This window comes from Rhamphochromis longiceps, linkage group LG4 (genome assembly GCF_057381845.1).
Source record: "Rhamphochromis longiceps isolate RC_006_pf linkage group LG4, R_longiceps_female_GT1.1, whole genome shotgun sequence".
NCBI classification, from domain to species: Eukaryota; Metazoa; Chordata; class Actinopteri; order Cichliformes; family Cichlidae; genus Rhamphochromis; species Rhamphochromis longiceps.
The window spans coordinates 12858970-12881139 of NC_140560.1; the positions used below are offsets into that span (position 1 = coordinate 12858970).

General features: G+C 44.0%; 1 protein-coding gene across 1 annotated transcript; it reads left to right on the top strand.

Annotated features, from left to right (window-relative positions):
* Positions 1 to 925: 925 nt before the first annotated feature.
* On the top strand, positions 926 to 5654 carry LOC146671179 (uncharacterized). Its single transcript, XM_085405130.1, has 2 exons — positions 926 to 1001; positions 5044 to 5654. The coding sequence occupies exons 1-2, from the start codon at positions 926 to 928 to the stop codon at positions 5652 to 5654; spliced, it is 687 nt and encodes a 228-aa protein (XP_085261256.1).
* Positions 5655 to 22170: the final 16516 nt, after the last annotated feature.

The window sequence follows — 22170 nt, forward strand, 5'->3', positions numbered from 1 at the left end:
TGGACCTACGATCAACACTGAAGTTCCTTCAACGGTAAAATTTCTTTTATTATGGATTTATTTTTGTGCTTACGGAGATAAATTTCTAATAAAAATGTTATAAATGCAGCAGCTTATTGAGCTTAAATACTAACCTTCATAGGCTATTGTAAAAGCTCAAGGGATCGCTATTTATTCAAGTTTCAAATTCGCGTTTGTAAAATAGTTTAAAGTCAGAGTCCTCAAAAATTGCACATAAATCACTGTACTGAAGAGTTTGTAACAAATTTCAGGTGAATTTCACTCTGTACAACTACAACGGGGAAAAGGGGAAACCTTTTTATCAAAGGCACAGTTAAATAAAGTGACATATTTCTCAGTACAACGACTTTATTATACATGTTTCGTTTGTTTATTATATTCATTTTTTATTCATTCATTTGAATATTTTTATTTATTTTTCCTGAATAAATGTGATTTCTTTTCTTTAAATATTTTTTTTAAACGGAGGGACTAACTCACTTCATTTTAACAAAGGAAATAAGCAGACTTAATTAACGTGATGAATTTTCTTTATGGCTTTCAGTTACTTGTTGTTTATAAGGAGGCGAATTCATGATCAAAAAAACATTACATATTACAATAATTCAATAATTAAAATACTTATGATTAGAAACTGCGAAACTAAATGAGAATTATTATTTTAAAAAATCTGATAATTATAGGAAACTTATTCTGAATCACTCCGCGTCGCCTGCGTGACCCTGGGAGTCAAGGTGACGAGGATGACGTGTAGCGCGGCAGGTATAAAAGCAGAAACCAACGTTCGAAGTTGGTTTTCACATGAGAGTGCGAGCAGGAGGTCTGTTTAATAGCGCTGTGAAAACCTGTTTGTTTCCAAAGTTTTAAAACTAGTGCTTGAAACGAGGATTCAAACGCCCCAAAAATGAGCTGGAGTGGAGTACGGCACGAGCGGTACCTGCTCTCCCTTGGTGTCACCCGTATTCTGGATGAGCGCTATGGTAAAGCTTAGTAACCTAATAAGTATAATAGAGTATTTAGGCAAACAAATACACCTTAGACTGGCCTTTTATTACTTTAAAGTGAGGAAGATTTCATGAATAGTGGCACCAGCCACTATTGATTTCATCAATAGTGGCTGGTGCACAGATGTGACAGTGATTGCTCAGCACTGCTCTTCCTCTCTGGAATATCTTTTTATCCACTGCAAACCGTTTTATTCTCCGCGGGAGTTTGCTTCATTCATCCTGGCCGCTGTTTACATCCCGCCAGACGCAGATGCGCAGGCAGCTCAGAGCGCACTCGCGGAGCAGATTCTCCACATGGAGCGGACATTCCCGGACTCTCTCATCATTGCTCTTGGGGACTTTAACAAAGCCAATCTGAGCCATGAGCTTCCCAAATACAAGCAGTATATTAAATGCCCGACCAGAGAGGAGAGGACATTAGACCACTGTTACAGCACGATCAGCGGGGCCTATCGCGCGGTGCCCCGCGCTTCACTCGGACTTTCTGACCACGCCATGATCCACCTAATCCCCGCGTACAGACAGAGGCTGAAGCTCTCCAAACCTGTCGTGAGGACTAAAAAACTGTGGAGCAACGAGGCTGTGGAGGAGCTTCGCACGTGTTTGGAGTCTACAGACTGGGACACATTGAAGGCTGCTTCTAACAGCTTGGACGAGTTTACGGACACTGTCACCTCCTATATCCACTTCTGTGAGGACAGCATTGTGCCATCACGCACCAGGGTGAGTTATAACAATGACAAACCCTGGTTTATTCCTAAACTCAAAAAGCTGTGGCTGGAAAAGAGAAAGGCGTTCAGAAGCGGAGACAGGGACTGCTACAGAGAAGCCAAGTACAGGTTCACTAAAGAAGTGGACATTGCTAAACATCAGCACTCTGAGAAGATGCAGCAGCAGATCTCAGAGAATGACTCGGCCTCTGTGTGGAAAGGTTTTAGGAATATCACAAACTACAAGCCTAAAACCCCCCACTCCACTGATGACTTGCTCTTAGCCAACACCCTTAACGACTTTTACTGCCGTTTTGACGAGCCACCAGGCAGCCTTCACACCTCCAACGGCCCCAACAATAGAGGCACTTTGGACACTAATTCCCCCACCTCTCCCCCCTCCATAGAGCCATCACCACCTTCAAACTGTTCACCTACAACACCCCCCTCCTCACCCCACACAAAAGAGGATTTCACACCACCTCCTCCCACCACAACTCTTCATATTCATGAAGCAGATGTGAGGAAGCAGTTTAAGAGTCTGAATGCTCGAAAAGCTCCCGGCCCAGACGGTGTGTCTCCTGCCACCCTCAGACACTGTGCAAACGAGCTGGCCCCAGTGTTTTCTGGCATTTTCAACTCCTCACTGCAGGCATGTCATGTGCCTGCCTGCTTCAAGTCCTCTACCATAATCCCTGTCCCCAAGAAACCTAGGATCACTGGACTAAATGACTACAGACCCGTGGCTCTGACATCTGTGGTCATGAAGTCATTTGAGCGCCTAGTTCTCTCCCATCTCAAGACCCTCACGGCCCCCCTCCTGGACCCCCTGCAGTTTGCATATAGAGCCAACAGGTCTGTAGACGACGCCATCAACATGGCCCTACACTTCATCCTGCAGCATCTGGACGCCCCAGGAACCTACGCCAGGATCCTGTTTGTGGACTTCAGCTCTGCCTTCAACACCATCCTTCCAGACCATCTCCGAGGCAAGCTTTCCCAGATGAATGTGCCTGATCCCATCTGCCGGTGGATCACTGACTTCCTGACGGACAGGAAGCAGCATGTGAGGCTGGGAAAGAATGTCTCGGACTCCCGGACCATCAGCACCGGCTCCCCTCAGGGCTGTGTTCTTTCTCCTCTGCTCTTCTCCATGTACACCAACTGCTGCACCTCCACCCACCAGTCTGTCAAGCTAATCAAGTTTGCAGATGACACCACCGTTATTGGGCTCATCTCGGACGGGGATGAGTCTGCCTACAGGAGGGAGGTTGAACGTCTGGTGTCCTGGTGCAGCCACAACAACCTGGTGCTGAATGCCCAGAAGACAGTGGAGATTATTGTGGACTTCAGGAAGCACACAGCCCCACTCCCCCCCATCATCCTGACTGACACCCCCATCACCTCTGTGGACTCATTCCGCTTCCTGGGTACCACCATCACCCAGGACCTGAAGTGGGAGCCCACCATCACCTCCGTCATCAAGAAAGCCCAGCAGAGGATGTACTTCCTGAGGCAGCTGAAGAAATTCAACCTGCCAACACGGACGATGATGCAGTTCTACACTGCAATCATCGAGTCCATCCTCACCTCCTCCATCACCGTGTGGTACGCTGGAGCCACTATCAGGGACAAACAGAGACTGCAGCGTGTTGTGCGCTCTGCTGAGAAGGTGATTGGCTGCAGACTCCCATCTCTGCAGGACCTGTACACCTCCAGGACATTGCGGCGTGCAGCTCGGATCTCAGCTGACCCTTCTCACCCTGGACACAGTCTGTTTGACCTGCTACCCTCAGGCAGGAGGCTCCGGTCCATTCGCACCAGAACTTCTCGCCATAAGAACAGTTTCTTCCCCTCTGCTGTTGGACACATGAACAATAACCATATGACTGTCCCCGCCACTAACACATGACCCTACGCTGTGTTCACTGCATCATTCCATGTTTGGCACTGATCACCACCTGCACTCATGTATATATCTATCTACGTAGCACTCTTAATTCTTATTCTCATGTATATATCTCATGTATATCTCATGCACATATCTTTCTACGTAGCACTTTTAATTCTTATTCCTACTTTTATTTTTTCATGTCTATTTAAGTGCTATTTATGACAGTATGTTTGCACTGAAGCACCGCAGCAATTTCCTAATGTTGTAAACCTGCTCAACATTTGGCAATAAACCCCTTTCTGATTCTGATTCTGATTCTGAGTGTGAACATTTCAGGTGAAATATGTCAAACTTTAGAAACATCAGTTTTGGTTTGAAAAATGCTAAAAAACAAACACACACTCAATTTAATGTATGCGCCATGGAAACGACGTCAGTCATTAGAACCTGCGGGAGGCTGACGTCTGACGTCAGTGCGGTCATCCTGGAGTCCTGTTTTTGTATGTGGAGGGTTTGAGTTTACATGTTTTAGCAACTGGCCCTGAATTAGACGATAAAGTTAATAAATTACGAATCTGTATAGAAGCATGATGGAGCTGTGAGAGTTCACAGAGGCAGTCGTTGCGTTTATAAAGCTGGGAAATTTTGAGGGAGGTTAGGGAGTCCTCGGAGATGTGGCCAAAATTTGATCTTGCACGCATTATGTGCAAAATCAGTTATAGCTACTGATGCTGAATCAAGTATATCATATTTATGTGAGTGCATTGAGTATTGCCGTGTCTGTACAGGTGTCCAGATGTATGTTATGTGCTCGGTGAGAAATTGAAACTGTGTGCATGCAATAAGCAGGCTGGAGGTTTCTCACCTGACTTTAGCTGTTTTATTTCCAACAGACTGATGCTTAAATAAAATAAGAATAAGTGCTGAACATGAATTCATTATTAAACATCACTGAAACTCTATGCAGCCTTACTGACAATGTGTCCATAATTCACAAATATTACGGATGACATTCATTTATCATGAAATGTTGTTCACAGTCACCAAGAACACACAAAGTTATTCTTTACTATGAGCTGTACATTTTTAATTTACATGCAGATAAAATGTGAATTTGCAAATGAATTCTATCAGCAGGATATTTTTACTGTTTAAACATGCTAACAAGCAGAGTTTGGTGCTGTGATCTTTGGTTTAAAACATGAAATTTAGTCATTTACAGTGCAAAACCATTTTTCTCACCTTCTACCAATCTTAAGGCTTTCATAAAGAGTGAGTTCTGCTGCGGGCCTCTCATTGCCTGTGTGTAGAAATAGCATATGATGATATAAAGCCATGTTTTGACATTTAAATCCGTAATTTGTCTGATTATGTCACGATTAACACAGATGATCTTTTTGTTTTCTTGTAGCTGAGCTGGTGAGTCCTGTCAGCGTACGCCAGATGTTCATCTCCAACCTGAGGAACCGTCCTTTGAGCCCCAGCCATGTGGACTCTATGAAAAATCTGGTCCTCTCCTTAAACCATAACCTGGTTACGGGGACGAAGGCGTTTCCTTATATTGCCTTCAGGGGATTCTTTAACAAACTGCTGCTGACAACACCTTTCACCCATGTGCCAGAGAGTCAGTTGGAGAACACCACTCCATCTCCTCCTACCAACTCACCAGCTGGTTTAATGGTGCCGCCTGCAGGGTCCCACATCCATTCACGGTTCCTCACACCTCTGCTTCCAGAGAAGGCAGATCTTTCTGTCCTCAAGGCAGATCAGAGGAACTGCGTCTGCACCCTGGATGTCGACGGCGACACCATCACCAGAGTCATTTCCACTGTGTATTCCACAGAGGAAAGGGAAATGACAAATCGATGGAGAGTTACGGACTACACCTCTGACGGCAGAGTAATCATGTCTGTGCTCTGCCAGTTTCTGAAGAGGTTTACACAGGGTGCAAAGAGGAAGCCTGCAGAGGAGGAGAGCAGCAGCAGGAGCCCCACTCCACCAAGGAAACGTCTCCGGCTGTGATCAGTAATGAAGCCTTTCCTGGACATATGGCATATGGATGTTTCCTCGTGCTTTGGAGCAAACTCCTCATGTCTGCGCTGTATCTGGAAAGGCTGGAAACACCTCTCCATCTTACACAGAGACCATCATGATGCGGCTAGTCTGAGGAGTTATTTCTGTACATATGTATATAGTTTTTTTTTTATTATTATTGAGATACACAGGTCAGCGTTTTCAGTGCGTCTTGCACTTTTCTTTTTTTCTTGGTGCTGGCCTGTGTGTTTGATATGACTGCAAGGAATACAAGACTGACTTTATTATATAATCTGTGTAAAATGAACCAATAATCCACGAAGACAGTGCAAAGTGTAAATTATCGTCTGCTGCATCTCAGACATTGGCGAGAATGAACAATGTGGTAAGTAAAAAGTAATGTTCTGTCTCTGAAATGATATCCCAAAATATTAGAAAACATCTTGTCACGGCTGCCGAGGCAAGCTGTGTGGAGTTAGAAGAAGGACCCAAGATGCAGGCAGTGGATGAGATGCCGGTGAGTTTTATTTACAGAGGTGTAGTGGCAAACAAACAGTGGGGCATAACAAATAACTGAAGACACCTAAACTGGGAGAACTAAAAAAAAATAACTGACCTGGGAGCATACGACAATGGGATGAGAAGCAGAGAGACGCAGACGAGGAACAGGACACCGTGGAACACAGGGTAACACAGACTGACACTGAGTGATACAGACGAACCAGCAACAGGCAGGAGAACACACAGGGCTTAAATACACACACACACACACACACACACACACACACACACACACACACACACACACACACACACACACACACACACACACACACACAAGTAATCAGGGGATGAGAGACAGGAGGGCAACACAGCTGGGAGGAATCTGAGCTGATGGGACAGGGGAAACGTAAACTGAGCACACTCACATATGACACAGACCTTCACAATAAAACAGGAAACTCAGACACATGGAACCAGGCAAGACATTGAACTAAACAGACAGATTCACAAACAGATGGGGTGACACCATAGACAGATAGATACAGACGCAGACTCAGAGGCAGACCGAATATAACACACAGAACTTAAACAATCATCATCATCTAGAAAATGATAACAAACTAAAAGCGCTGGGTCACCGACCCAGGACCAGGACAGTACCCCCCCCCCCCCTTAAGGGCTGGCTCCAGACAGCCCAGCAGAAACACAAAAAACTGACCAAAACAAAACAGAAGACAACCCGACCAGGGCGGGCGGAGGGGGCCCAGGACGGAGGGACAGCGTCAAAAAAGGCCCAGACGGTCAAGTTCAGGGGGCCGACCTGGAGGCTGACAGCACAGGAGGCCAAAACAGTTCAGTTCCGGACGCCGGCCACGCGGAAGGCAGCGGCGGCAACGGAAGTCTGGAAGGCCCCTGCAGCACCAGGCGAGGCTGATGACGCGGAGGCTGGACCAGGCGAGGCTGATGACGCGGAGGCTGGACCAGGCGAGGCTGATGACGCGGAGGCTGGACCAGGCGAGGCTGATGACGCGGAGGCTGCAGCTGGCGAGGATGAAGACACAGAGGCTGCAGCTGGCGGCGGCGTGGAAGCCGGAGACGGAGGCGCTGCAGGAGGCGGCGGTGTGGACGAAACTGTGGATGCAGCTGCTGCTGCAGGTGTGGATGAGGCTGCTGGTGGAGTAGCTGGTGGCTGGACGGGCTCCTCGGGCCCCCCAGCTGACGAGGAAGGTTGCTGGACGGGCTCCTCGGGCCCCCCAGCTGACGAGGAAGGTCGCTGGACGGGCTCCTTGGGCCCCCCAGCTGACGAGGCAGGAGGCTGGACGGGCTCCTCGGGCCCTCCAGCGGAAACAGTTTCAGGACCAGTGGGCACACAGGGGCCCCTGGAACACACAGGACTAAACCAGTAGGCACGGGGACCTCTGGCAGGCACAGATCAGAACCAGCAGGCACACGGGCCTCTGGCAGGGACAGATCAGAACCAGCAGGCACACGGGCCTCTGGCAGGGACAGAACAGAACCAGCAGGCACGGTGTCCTCTGGCAAACACATAGCAGGCTGCAGCTGCACAGAGCATCGACTCTGCTCAGGCAGCGACAGCCGGGTGTGGCCCTCAGCTGGCTTCCCAACCTCCAGGGGTCCAGAGTCTGCTGGGGGCTGAAACCCAGCCTCTGGGGAGGCCCCAGAGTGCATCACAGTCTCAGAACTGGTCAGCTGTTGAGGGACGACTACATTATTAACTGGTTTGTCTCTCTGCTTACAATGGACGGATGAAAAACAATTCCCTTCGGATAGCATAGATTCAGCTTGTTGTACTGGAGGAGCTGGTGACACAGGACGCAGGGCTAGTGGCTGCTGAACAGGAGGCTGAACTGATGATAGGGCTAATGATTCCTCTGCCAACTGAGCTACAGACTGGGCTATGGATTGTAACATGGTTTGTAATAAGTCTGGCTGTGATTGTAATTGAGCTATGGACTGTGAGGCTGAATGTGTTGGAGGTGGCAACTGAGCTGGAGGCCGGGCGGCTAACGGAGCTGGAGGCCGGGCGGCTAACGGAGCTGGAGGCCGGGCGGCTAACTGAATAAACACAGCCCCGGAATTAACAGTCCCAAAGTCTGGTGAAACAGAAAGAGTGTCTTTTTCACTCACCACAGCCGGTGGTTCTGAAGTCCCACCACCCGGCTGTGGGGTGAGGCGCCTATGACGCGAACGTTGCTTCCTCCTCGGAGAACGCTCCGACAGGCCGGGTAACTCCACATCCGGCAGTTCGGACTGCATATCCTCCGGTGGGCTGAGCAGATGAGCGGTAGGGGGGTGAGGGTGCAGCTTGTTCAGAAAGAAATTCTGAACAAGTGGGTGAAGTGAGCTGAACAGCCAGGGGAGACCGGAAACCAGTCGCTCCAATCGATTAGCTAGGGCTTGGCGGAATCCCTTCTCCTCATGCCCCAGCCATAAATTAATTGAACGGTCCACAGAATAAATAATATCCTCCCGGAGCTCCTCGGGCGGGTTGGATGCTGCTGGGTCCATTGTGGCCGGTTCGTACTGTCACGGCTGCCGAGGCAAGCCGTGTGGAGTTAGAAGAAGGACCCAAGATGCAGGCAGTGGATGAGATGCCGGTGAGTTTTATTTACAGAGGTGTAGTGGCAAACAAACAGTGGGGCATAACAAATAACTGAAGACACCTAAACTGGGAGAACTAAAACATAACTGACCTGGGAGCATACGACAATGGGATGAGAAGCAGAGAGACGCAGACGAGGAACAGGACACCGTAGGACACCGTAGGACACCGTAGGACACCGTAGGACACAGGGTAACACAGACTGACACTGAGTGATACAGACGAACCAGCAACAGGCAGGAGAACACACAGGGCTTAAATACACACACGCACCAGTAATCAGGGGATGAGAGACAGGAGGGCAACACAGCTGGGAGGAATCTGAGCTGACGGGACAGGGGAAACGTAAACTGAGCACACTCACATATGACACAGACCTTCACAATAAAACAGGAAACTCAGACACATGGAACCAGACAAGACATTGAACTAAACAGACAGATTCACAAACAGATGGGGTGACACCATAGACAGACAGATACAGACGCAGACTCAGAGGCAGACCGAATATAACACACAGAACTTAAACAATCATCATCATCTAGAAAATGATAACAAACTAAAAGCGCTGGGTCACCGACCCAGGACCATGACACATCTAGTCCAGCCTAGAAGTAATAAATGCATGAAGTAGTTTTTCAGCGTCACTCTGAGACAGGATTTTTCTTATTTCAGAGATATTACACAAAGATTAGAATTGGAAGAAATCAGTTCTAGATATTTGTTTAATATGTGCATTGAAGGACATGTTCTGGTCAATAATGACTCCAGGGTTCCTCACAGTGTTACTGAAGGCCAAGGTAATGCCATCCAGAGTAAGAATCTGGTTAGATACCATATTTCTAAGATTTTCAGGGCCGAGTACAATAACCTCAGTTTGATCTGAATTTAGAAGCAGAAAATTAGAGGCCATCCAGGTCTTTATGTCTTTAAGACATTCCTGCAGTTTAACTAATTGGTGTGTGTTATCTGGCTTCATGGACAGATAGAGCTGGGTGTCCTCTGCATAGCAGTGAAAATGTATACTATGCCTTCTGATGATACTGCATTTAAATTGTAAACAGAATTGGTCCTAGCACATCCATAGTTAACCTTAGATAAATATGATACAAACCACTGCAGAAATCAATACCTACAGGATGCTCTAATTGCTTTAATAAAATATTACGGTCAGAAGCATTGAACGTTGCACTGAGGCCATGAGAAGATGATGTGTAACCTTCACTAAAGCTGTTTCTGTGCTGAGCTCTGAAATCTGACTGAAACTGTTCAAATAAGCCATTCCTCTGAAAATTATCTGTTAGCTTTTTAAAAATTATTTTTTCAAGAATTTTTGAGATAAAAGGAAGGTTGGCGATTCGCCTCTAACTAGGTAGGGCAGCAGGGTCAAGAGATGGCTTTTTAAATCAGTGTTTGGGTTTTTTTTGTGTGTCTATGTACAGAACAGAAGTCTGAACAGACCAACGACCTGCCAGAGAAATCCTCCTCCAAGCGCTCTGCCTCTCCATCCGTGGAGCTGCAGCTGAACGCTGGCCGGCTGCAGCTTGACGGTCTTCCTCCAGGGACTGGAACTACAGGCCCTGGTCTACGAGTGGCCCAGGTACGACTATTGGACCGCAAAACCAGCAGCAGGCCAAACAGCCGACCTGGGACTCCAAATTCCAACACTTCATCCACCCCAACCCCCTCAGAGGAGCAGAACGATGGAGAGGGCCTGGACCAACTGCCCCCACAAGCACAGCGGCCGAAGCAAATTATAGTAATGGAAACCACACTCAACAAGAACCAGCAGCTGTGGAAAAGACAGCAGCTAGCAAAGAATTAGAGGAGAAATTAAGAGAAGTTTTAACACATAAAATTGGGGCCAACAGACTTGTGGAGGTTGGGAAGGCGTCCGGAGCATCACAACAAAAAGGTGAAACAAAACACACAAAATGTGAGAGAGAGGCACATGTTAGAGAAATGCCTTGTTTGAGAAAAAAAAAAAAGTTAAATTAGCCCACCTACAAACGCAGATACACGCAATGAAGAAACAGCTTACACCCATGAACACGTGAAGATTTTCCAGCAAGTTTAAAGCAGTGAAACTTAACATACACGTGTTGTTAAATAATAAAGTTTATCCACTACTAACAAATAAACTCTCTGGGTTGCAGGACAACAACTTAACTTCAAAAAAGGCACTGGTCTGACCAACCAGTGATAACACGACAAATTCAGTGGTTAGAAAAGTCAAATTGTGACATATTTTCTGCTGATTGATTAATACAAGTGATTACTAGATGAAAGAAAATTCCAATTTTTGTGCTTTTAAACACGATCTTAAGAATTTTAACATGTACCTGTGTTGTCCTGTCAGCTTAGTGGGTCACGAGTTGATTATATGGTGAGAAAAAACAAAAAAAGGGGGAGAGAAGGCTGACACAGGGCCTGGTCCCGTTGTTTCTCCCCTCTCTGAATAACGCAGCCAAAATAACATCATTTTCCTGTTCGTTTGTTTTTGTTTTTTCTCTTTATACTTGATTACAGGCTGCTTTGCCGGAAAGCCGAGGCTGACCCTGGACTCTTGCTCTCCCCTCCACCATCGTTGCTCACTCGTCTACCATCTTTGATGTGACCCTGACCAAATGCTAAAGCAGCTGGACCCACAACAACAACTGGAAAATGTCAACAGTGCTGCAGGAAAATGATCTCATGCAGCAGAGACGGAGAGAGTTAAATACAAGGCCCGTTTCACTACACGGGGAGATTTCCGTCAGCGTCTCTTCTTTCTGAGAAGACTGAGAAAGGCCTGGCTCCCACCAATGACTTTGACCACCTTCTATAGAGGAACTATCGAGAGCATACTGAGCAGCTGTATCACTGTCTGGTTCGGGAACAGCACCATGCCGGACAGACGAGCTCTACAGAGGGTTGTGCGATCAGCTGAGCGCACCATCCGCTCCGAGCACCTTGACCTGCACTCAATCTACAGCAGGCGGTGCTGGACCAAGGCCAGGAAGATCGTGAAGGACCTGAGCCATCCCAACAACAGACTGTTCTCTCTGTTGCTGTGTACGTGACAAATAAAAATCTGAATTTGGAAAACGAGGCATTCGCAAAGCCACCAGCATTGTGCCTGATCGGACACACCCCTCTCACACACTCTTCACATTCTTGCCATATGGAAAAAGACAGCTTCAGCTGACAGAGCTGTGACGAGACGCCCATTAAGCCCGGAGGAAAAGTGAGGCCGAGCAAGACAATGCTGACCTTAACAACTCTGCATTAAAACTGTGCAGGACAGTGACGGACCAACACGGATGATCGGGCAGCAAAAAGTGCGTGCCAGAGACAAAAGGAGGCACCTCGAAATGAACAAAAGCACCAGGAGAAAATAAGCTGAAGGCACAGGTGTCGGGGCTCGGCCAGGAGCTGACCTCTGAGAAGAGCCGAACAGCAGAACCGCAAAAGGCCGTGGAGCAAAGCAAGGAAAACATCAATGGAATTCAATCTGACTTATACGTCAAGACTCTGAGGTTTCTGTCCTCAGTAAGAGCTCAAGGCATCAGAGCAGAAACTGACCATGGCTCAAGAGGAGCTGGTTGATAATCGAACCCATCAGGCCTGGAGTCCCAGACACAGGACTTGAAATCAGGCTGGAGCTTGCTGGAGCAGGAGGTCGCCAAACCTGACGAAAAAGCTCCAACAGCAGGAGCAAGGCCTGAAGGAGCTACAGAAACAAAAGGGTCAAGTTAAGGAGGAGCAGAACAAGGAGAAGATGCAGGACACTGGAGAAAAGCACTGCCTCAATTGGGGCCAGAACCAGTATGGACAGAACTTTGAGCAGCAGCACCAACGGATGCAAACGGACTGAAAAGGAGGAGGGCAGGACCCCAGGGCACGCTTCAGGCCGCGGTTTACTCAGAACACCAGAACAGGAAAGTGATGAACACAAACACCCACACAAACACACACATCTACATGCATTGACTCAGAATGAAGAGAAACACACATATGAACATATGCACTCGTTGATTGAGTGAGAAATGACACACACACGTGCAAAAAATCGAAATGCTAATTCAATTCACTGAGAAGTGATCCACACACACACACTGATGCAATGAAAAATGCTTTACTAACAAATGCTGCACACAAACATCCAAATATGGAGTCGGTTACAACAATAAGAACTCATTGATTGTATATTGGTTAAATGCATTTCATGCCACACAGAGGGGATCTGTGTAGATTTAGGGGACAAGGTCTAAAGTAGCACAATGTCTGTGCGTGATGTCTGTGTATGGCTCAAAGCCTCCACTGAATTGTTTACTGTGCTTCACACAGCCTGATAAGGAGCAGTGGTACAGAGTGAAAATGATGAGTGAATGATGTGAGTTTTATTTCGGAGAGAATATGAAAAGGTTGTGTTGATTTGACTCAGTTGTTTAAGTTTCTGCCAAAGCAAAACATTTGTGTGCAACCAGTGTCCACTATTGAATTAAGCTAATCCAACATGTTTTTGTCAGTGCAAAAAGGAGTTACGGTGCCTGTATGCCTACACAATATAGTGTGTGAAGTTTTGGTTGACTTTTGGGTTTTGTTTGACACTAGGTTGATTCTATCAGTGAGGTTTGGATTGTTCTCTTTCCCTAAGAGAGAGAAAGATGGTTTGATCTTTGGACATGTTCGCAATGGGCCCCAGTATCTGTTATTATATGAGTGTTTTATTGTTTACGTTTGTTTTTGCTTTTGTTACAGTGCACTGAGATAAGAACATCTGAGAGGTAGGATCCACCGGTGGTTATATTTTGGTATTTTGTGAGTTCCTGATTTAACAAATCAGCTCTTTAATCCAGGCCTGAGAGATTGAACTTTAAAGCGCTATAAAATATTCTTATTGAAAACAGTTGCAAAGTATTTTTTCTCCATGATTATAATGGGCTTGGGAGAAATTCACTTATATGGGACACTGATCGAATGAGAAGTCCTGAGCCTAAAAGGATTGCAGCGAGTCAATCCAGTCCTAAAACAAGGAACTGTTTCCTTTAAAATGATGACGTCATCTTGCTGGTGAGGGAGGCTCAAATAGGTTGCGCGTGAGACACCATTATCAGCAACTTCTGGTATGAATGTGTGTGGATGTATGCATGTGACTGGACTGTCACGGACTGACGACTAAAAGTTTTAACTGACTTGGTACTGAGACAAACACGGTGCCGACTTTAGGATTAGTGGATGTTCACAAACAATTCACCCAGTCTGTAAAAGAAGGGTGGATGTTTTGTCTTGCTTTGTTTTGTTTTTGTAATAACAGAAGAATGACAGAGACTAAAGGGGGAGGCTGTAGCTTCACAGGAGTGTGAGCTGCAGACTGAACCCTTTGGTTGCTAATTTTGAGTTACTGATGTTTGCATTAAGAAAATTGTGTTTTAATAGCTGTGTTTCGATTAATGTATCATATTATATGGTTGGGAATGTTAAATGCTAAAGTGAAGAAAAGGTTTGATTCCATTCATGACTGAACATGTTATTATTAACCATAGTGGGTCACTGTAAAGAGTCAATTAACTTTTATAGAGGTAAAAAAAAAACAAAACAAAAAAAACCTCCACCGAGGTCTAAGAATAACAGGGGAATGATAGACAGCCACACTCAAAATGGAGATATGTAATGATAAACACTGGTCCCCGCCTTTTGGGCGCTTCTGTCATGGTCCCCGTGCCTGCTCGGCTGGCCCTGTGTGGCTACATGTTATGTTTTGTCTTTTCTCTCTCTCCTCTCTCTCTGCTCGCTGCCTGGGCGGAGCTCATTGTGAGCTCCCGGCCTCCACCACCTGTAGGCAATCACCTGTGGCTCCTCACCTTGTTTGCTCCCGCTACTTAAGGCAGTGACTGAGAGCACCTCGCCGCTGGACTATTGAATAACGCTCGTCAGTGCTACTTTAGCCTCAGCCAGTTTTGAGCTCTGTCCGTGAAAGTTCCGTGCTAACCCTTGTTCTCTGTATGCAGATTTCTCGTGTTTGGTTTGGAGACTCTGGACGCTTTTCCCGACCCCGCTCTGCACCCCTGGGAACCCTGGCCCCCTTCTCCTTCACCTGTATATAGTGCACCTGGAGTGTGTAAATAAACCTGTTTTTCTGAGATTTCAGTCTGCGCCGAGTCCTCCCTGCTCCTCCGTGACAGCTTTCTTGAAGTAGTCAACAATTGACTTCCAAAAAAAGAAGTAGTCAACAATTTAAAAGTAAGATAGAATAACAGGGGCATGTGCTGAGGGGTGGTGCTGCACAAGAACAAGAGTAAAATAAAGAAAATATTGTTTTTAGTTTTGAGAAGTGCAAATTAAAATGTACCATTACACTCAGAGGATCAATATGAAGTTCGATATATGTTAATTTTGAATGAAGTACATGATTGGTGACTGTTCTGTCCTGAGCTTTTGTTTTTACAGCACCTGCTTGATCACACCAACAGTTTCTCGCCACCGAAGAGGGGTACTTGCAAAAAATAGAGAATGGGGAGGAATATCATCAAAACTGGAAAAAGGTAATCCCGAAAGGGGGTGATAACGCCATAACTTTCACTTATGGTCAAATTCTCAAAATTTGACCCCGAACTTGAAAAATTCTTCAAACATTTAGAGACAGAGTGGAGATTTAGATAAACATAATGTCACAAACCACATAAGGCTGGAGCATTTGAATCGATAAGATGGTGAATTGATAAGCAAAATGTTGATCATGTTGATTATGTTTATTCCAGTGTGCAGAGCAAAATTATTATTATGAAAGACAACAAATGAAATAACGAAAACTAGAAGTGGAAAAATTTGCGTTAATGGAAATAAAATCAAAACAAAAAGGAAAACTAACCAAAACTGTAATGAATGTTCACAAAACTAACTAAAATTAACTAGATTTATAGCAAAATGTGTTTAGTTGCATTGATAAGTATTTTCATTTTTTCTTTTTCTTTTTCTTTTTTTCTTTTTAAGATAAATCAAGAGTGTTGGGACGGTAAAATAAACACATTACAAAAACAAAATTGTTTTTAACTAATTTTATTTAAATTTTACAACATGTGCACTACAGTGCACAAGGGGAGTTCATTGATCACGAATGTGAAACTAACAACATTCAAGAGCTATTTAAGAAGATTACATGTTCCTCTGAAATTTTTGTAAGCAGGATATTAAAACTTATTTATATAACAATATCATAAAAATGTAGATTAGGGATCAACTTAGAAGTCACTGACACTTCACTAGCTGTAAGCCATTGGTTCAGGAACAAGTGATTGCACTGGGCTTTCTATTTCACAAAAGTTAATTCGTTTATGATATCTGAGGAAGTACTGTGATTGTTTTTATTTGGAGACACAAAGGAACATTTGGCACTTCCCACATCTCACATATGTTTTACTGTTGCACCCAACCATTCTACAACTGAAATGCCTTGGACTGTTAACCATTTCAGGCAAGTGGAGTGAACCATATTTTGCTACACTCTTATCTGATTGGGGCTTCCTTTTCTTGATTTCCGGAGAGAACTTTTCATTATTGGTATTATTCAGGTCTTGTTCACATGTTTGTCCCTGGTTTCTCAGCCAAGAGGAGCTTGAACTCCAGATACTGGGAGTTCTGTTTGCACATTGAGATCACTGGTAACTTTTAGCAACGACGTGATCTTGTAGAAACAATTAGATGTCATGGATTCAGCTATAATTGCGACTCTTATTTTTTACTTTACTGGAAAACATTTCTGCATTTTACCCATATTTTATTTTTAACTCAAAATCAAAATTCCAGATTCTCCTACATGTTGGTTTTGGACCAGATAGGACGACAGTTTTCAGGTGGCCCTGTGTCTTTCTCTATTACATCTGCCACTGCATCTTGATAATCTTTGTGTGGTTCTTATTGGGTTGTGACCCTCTCGTGTCTGGCTCACATGACTCGCATCCTCAGAAGAATCTATGCTTGAATCTCGCTCAATTATTCTGCTATGAATTCCCCCTGAATTATGAATTCTCTCTGCCTTTGTCAAAGAGTTGTCTATTAGGAAAAAGTGAAATAAATATAAGTACAAAGTCCCAATGTGTAGAGCACACATTAATAAATTAGTCATGTTCTCCGTGAAACTAAATAAGCTTAATCCTTAAAGACCCCTCGAATTATTTACTAGATGTTTATTTTTGAAAATTAATCAAAACCTGAGTTTAAAAAAAAAGAAAAAGAAAAACAATTGGCAAGGCCACACCCCCACACATGTGATATAATTTTAAAGGTACTGTTGTCCTCTCTAAGAAACATCAGGACTTAGAGGAGTGGCAAGTAGAGTATGAGAGCTACAAGCAAAAACTAAATGTGTACTACAGTGCGCAAAAATGAATTACTGGGCCATCAGGGGGTTATGAGGGACATCTATAAAACTAACAATCCCACAAACCTCGAAGTGCACTTGAAAAGCTCACACAAGAAGGTTAACCTAGCTTACCTTGAAGAGCTCATCAGGGGGAGCACACTCCCCCTCCTTGAGGAGCTCCCCCACTCAATCCGCATCCCCAGAAAACAGCTAACCCCAGATAAGGCAGCGTGATGTATCCCGAGATAACAGGACTCGGACATCTAAATAAATGTGTGAAACAATCGCCTTCAAAAAGGTTATCAATTCACTTCAACCAAAATTAGGAACACTCGGTGCGGCAAGAGTTAATAGTTATTAGTCTCAACACCCAAGGATAACCAGAAGAGCATGACTGATATGATGGAACTGGGATTTGGTTACACTTAAGTTTTGCAAAACACAACTAAAACTATAACTGAAACTAATCAAAACTAAGCTAAAATTAAGGATTTTCAGAAAATAAAAACTAGACTAAACTAGCAAATGATTGGTAAAAACTGATTACAACTGCCATAGAATTGAAAATCTGGAGGCAAGACTAGAAAAAACACAGAAACTAATGAAAATTGCAAAATGGTTAAAACCCTGGGGCGGAGATTGGCAGATCTGACCAGGGAATGTTATAAAATGGATTGTCAGGACAGTCAGCGTTAAAGCCACTTTCAGTCCATACTAGGATGGCATTGGACATCTTCGGGGCCGAGGAGGGTTGGTGTGACCAAGGTGTGGTTTGGCTTGTTGTATGTATATTTTGAGATCATGTGGCTCTGGATGGACCAGTTACCAGGGCATGGAAGGAGGACAGACTCATTAAATGAGGAGAAGGAATTTCCTAGGATTGGAGATCCTCTGGGTGAGTGGTTGATTAAAAGCATGCATAAAATAGAAGTTATCTGTTGTTATTGATCGGTAATAGATTGATAATTGGCCACATTTACAGCTGTATTGACTTGTTGTGGACGTAGTCGACTTCGGGTTTAAGCACTTTAATTAACAGGTTGAAAATAGTGACATTAAAGAAAGAGTATGCAGCGCCACCCTGTCAGACACAGGTGATGGTGGAGCTCACTGATGAATCAGGTGAGCTGGATTCATGGCTGATTCAAAACTAAGATCCCCCTGCTGTGGTCAGTAAGGGGAGAAACCAGGGGGAAATAAAATTTAAAAGAGGCATCTATAAACGTTTATGGGTCAAGTGAAACGGGATAAAAGGGGTTGTTTTACTGTTATTTTAATATCAGCATTATTAGTGTATGAGAATCATGCAACAAGCATTGCATCGATGATCATTTATTGAAGCTTTTGACCTTATATATTATAATATATTTTCTCCTACTGTGCATGCTGCTGAGTGACTGCTGCTCGTCAAACACATTTAATTGCAATGTTGACCCTGTGCTAACTTGCATATGACAAATAAATCTGAAAACTAAAACTAAACAAAGGAAAGAAGGATGGAAGGAAGGATCACATGCATTGTCACAAAGGAAAGAAGGATGGAAGGAAGGATCACAAGCATTGTCACAAAGGAAAGAAGGATGGAAGGAAGGATCACAAGCATTGTCAGAATGCATTGTCACAAAGGAAAGAAGGATGGAAGGAAGGATCACATGCAATGTCACAAAGGAAAGAAGGATGGAAGGAAGGATCACATGCATTGTCACAAAGGAAAGAAGGATGGAAGGAAGGATCACATGCATTGTCACAAAGGAAAGAAGGATGGAAGGAAGGATCGCAAGCATTGTCACAAAGGAAAGAAGGATGAAAGGAAGGATCACAAGCTTTGTCACAAAGGAAAGAAGGATGGAAGGAAGGATCACATGCATTGTCACAAAGGAAAGAAGGATGGAAGGAAGGATCACATGCATTGTCACAAAGGAAAGAAGGATGGAAGGAAGGATAAAAAACTTTGTCACAAAGGAAAGAAGGATGGAAGGAAGGATCACAAATTTTGTCACAAAGGAAAGAAGGATGGAAGGAAGGATCACATGCATTGTCACAAAGGAAAGAAGGATGGAAGGAAGGATCACATGCATTGTCACAAAGGAAAGAAGGATGGATGAAGGATCACATGCATTGTCACAAAGGAAAGAAGGATGGAAGGAAGGATCACATGCATTGTCACAAAGGAAGAAGGATGGAAGGAAGGATCACATGCATGGTGACAAAGGAAAGAAGGATGGAAGGAATGAAAGACCACCAGCTTTGTCACAAAGGAAAGAAGGATGGAAGGAAAGATCACAAGCTTTGTCACAAAGGAAAGAAGGATGGAAGGAAGGAAAGACCACAATCTTTGTCACAAAGGAAAGAAGGATGGAAGGAAGGATCACATGCATTGTCACAAAGGAAAGAAGGATGGAAGGAAGGATCACATGCATTGTCACAAGGAAAGAAGGATGGAAGGAAGGATCACAAGCATTGTCACAAAGGAAAGAAGGATGGAAGGAAGGATCACAAGCATTGTCACAAAGGAAAGAAGGATGGAAGGAAGAATCACATGCATTGTCACAAAGGAAAGAAGGATGGAAGGAAGGATCACATGCATTGTCACAAAGGAAAGAAGGATGGAAGGAAGGATCACAAGCATTGTCACAAAGGAAAGAAGGATGGAAGGAAGGATCACATGCATTGTCACAAAGGAAAGAAGGATGGAAGGAAGGATGACATGCAATGTCACAAAGGAAAGAAGAATGGAAGGAAGGATCACAAGCTTTGTCACAAAGGAAAGAAGGATGGAAGGAAGGATCACAAGCTTTGTCGCAAGTGCAATACTTTAATTTTCTGCTGCTCATTCCTGTGCAATATCCCATCTGCCCTCCCGTCATATTTCTCTTCAAGATTTTCTTATTTAATCACTAATGTACATATATTTATATTTATAGATACATATATATTCAGTCATCTTTTCTCTTTTACCATGTCTCTCTAATATTTTGCTCCTTACTATTTTTCTATTTTCTTTATTATTTTATTTTATTTTAATATATTTTCTCCTACTGTGCATGCTGCTGAGTGACTGCTGCTCGTCAAACACATTTAATTGCAATGTTGACCCTGTGCTAACTTGCATATGACAAATAAATCTGAAAACTAAAACTAAACTAAGGAAAGAAGGATGGAAGGAAAGATCACAAGCTTTGTCACAAAGGAAAGAAGGATGGAAGGAAGGATCACATGCATTGTCACAAAGGAAAGAAGGATGGAAGGAAGGATCACATGCATTGTCACAAAGGAAAGAAGGATGGAAGGAAGGATCAGAAGCTTTGTCACAAAGGAAAGAAGGATGGAAGGAGGGATCACATGCATTGTCCCAAAGGAAAGAAGGATGGAAGGAAGGATCACATGCATTGTCACAAAGGAAAGAAGGATGGAAGGAAGGATCACATTCATTGTCACAAAGGAAAGAAGGATGGAAGGAAGGATCACAAGCTTTGTCACAAAGGAAAGAAGGATGGAAGGAAGGATCACATGCATTGTCACAAAGGAAAGAAGGATGGAAGGAAGGATAAAAAACTTTGTCACAAAGGAAAGAAGGATGGAAGGAAGGATCACAAACTTTGTCACAAAGGAAAGAAGGATGGAAGGAAGGATCACATGCATTGTCACAAAGGAAAGAAGGATGGAAGGAAGGATCACATGCATTGTCACAAAGGAAAGAAGGATGGAAGGAAGGATCACATGCATTGTCACAAAGGAAAGAAGGATGGAAGGAAGGATCACAAGCATTGTCACAAAGGAAAGAAGGATGGAAGGAAGGATCACAAGCTTTGTCACAAAGGAAAGAAGGATGGAAGGAAGGATCACAAGCTTTGTCACAAAGGAAAGAAGGATGGAAGGAAGGATCACAAGCTTTGTCAAAAAGGAAAGAAGGATGGAAGGAAGGATCACATGCATTGTCACAAAGGAAAGAAGGATGGAAGGAAGGATCACAAGCTTTGTCAAAAAGGAAAGAAGGATGGAAGGAAGGATCACAAGCTTTGTCACAAGTGCAATACTTTAATTTTCTGCTGCTCATTCCTGTGCAATATCCCATCTGCCCTCCCGTCATATTTCTCTTCAAGATTTTCTTATTTAATCACTAATGTACATATATTTATATTTATAGATACATATATATTCAGTCATCTTTTCTCTTTTACCATGTCTCTCTAATATTTTGCTCCTTGCTATTTTTCTATTTTCTTTATTATTTTCTTTTATTTTAATATATTTTCTCCTACTGTGCATGCTGCTGAGTGACTCACTGTTAACCTTTGCTGTATTTTTCACAGTAAAATACCACAAAATGCCCAGTAACTTACCTGAAAACATTTCTACAGTTAATTACTGTAATTTGCTTTGCATTATGGGTATATTAAGGTTATTTACATTTACTTACTGTATTTTTTAAAATTGCGGTAGTAGTTATACCTACCGTTAACACATTAGCAGTAGTGCTACTGTATTATGTGATTTGAATGGTTCATCATACTGTTTGTGTATTTTTACTCTTTCAGTGGTTGGTTGCAATAGTGCATTACATTTTAACTCTTTCACTGCCAACCATTTCCAGATTTTCCTCCAACCTATGCCATTTGTCAGTATGATACCAGTGAAAGTATTATGGTTTTGACTTTTTAGGGGACTTGCCTGTGTGTAAGGTTCAAGAATTCTGATCATCTAATCTGCTGCATGCAGTTGTATGCACATGCACAGCTGCTGCAAGTGTGTGTGCTTGCCACTGCATTGCCAAAGGCGAACTTCAGTCAGTGGAGAATATTGTAATAATTTGGCGGAGGCTTCTCAGTCGAGCAGTAACTGAATTGCTCATTTACTGAACGTGCAACATGTACAGAACTCTTCTGGGAACTAGTCAACCCAACTTAGTGAAACACACACTGAATGCTTGCTGGCCCCGCCCACCCAACCACCTCTACCAACCACCACTCCATATCCTGACTGACATGACCTGTACAAAAGGCCAGCCAGTTCGCAGAACTCATGAACGGAGC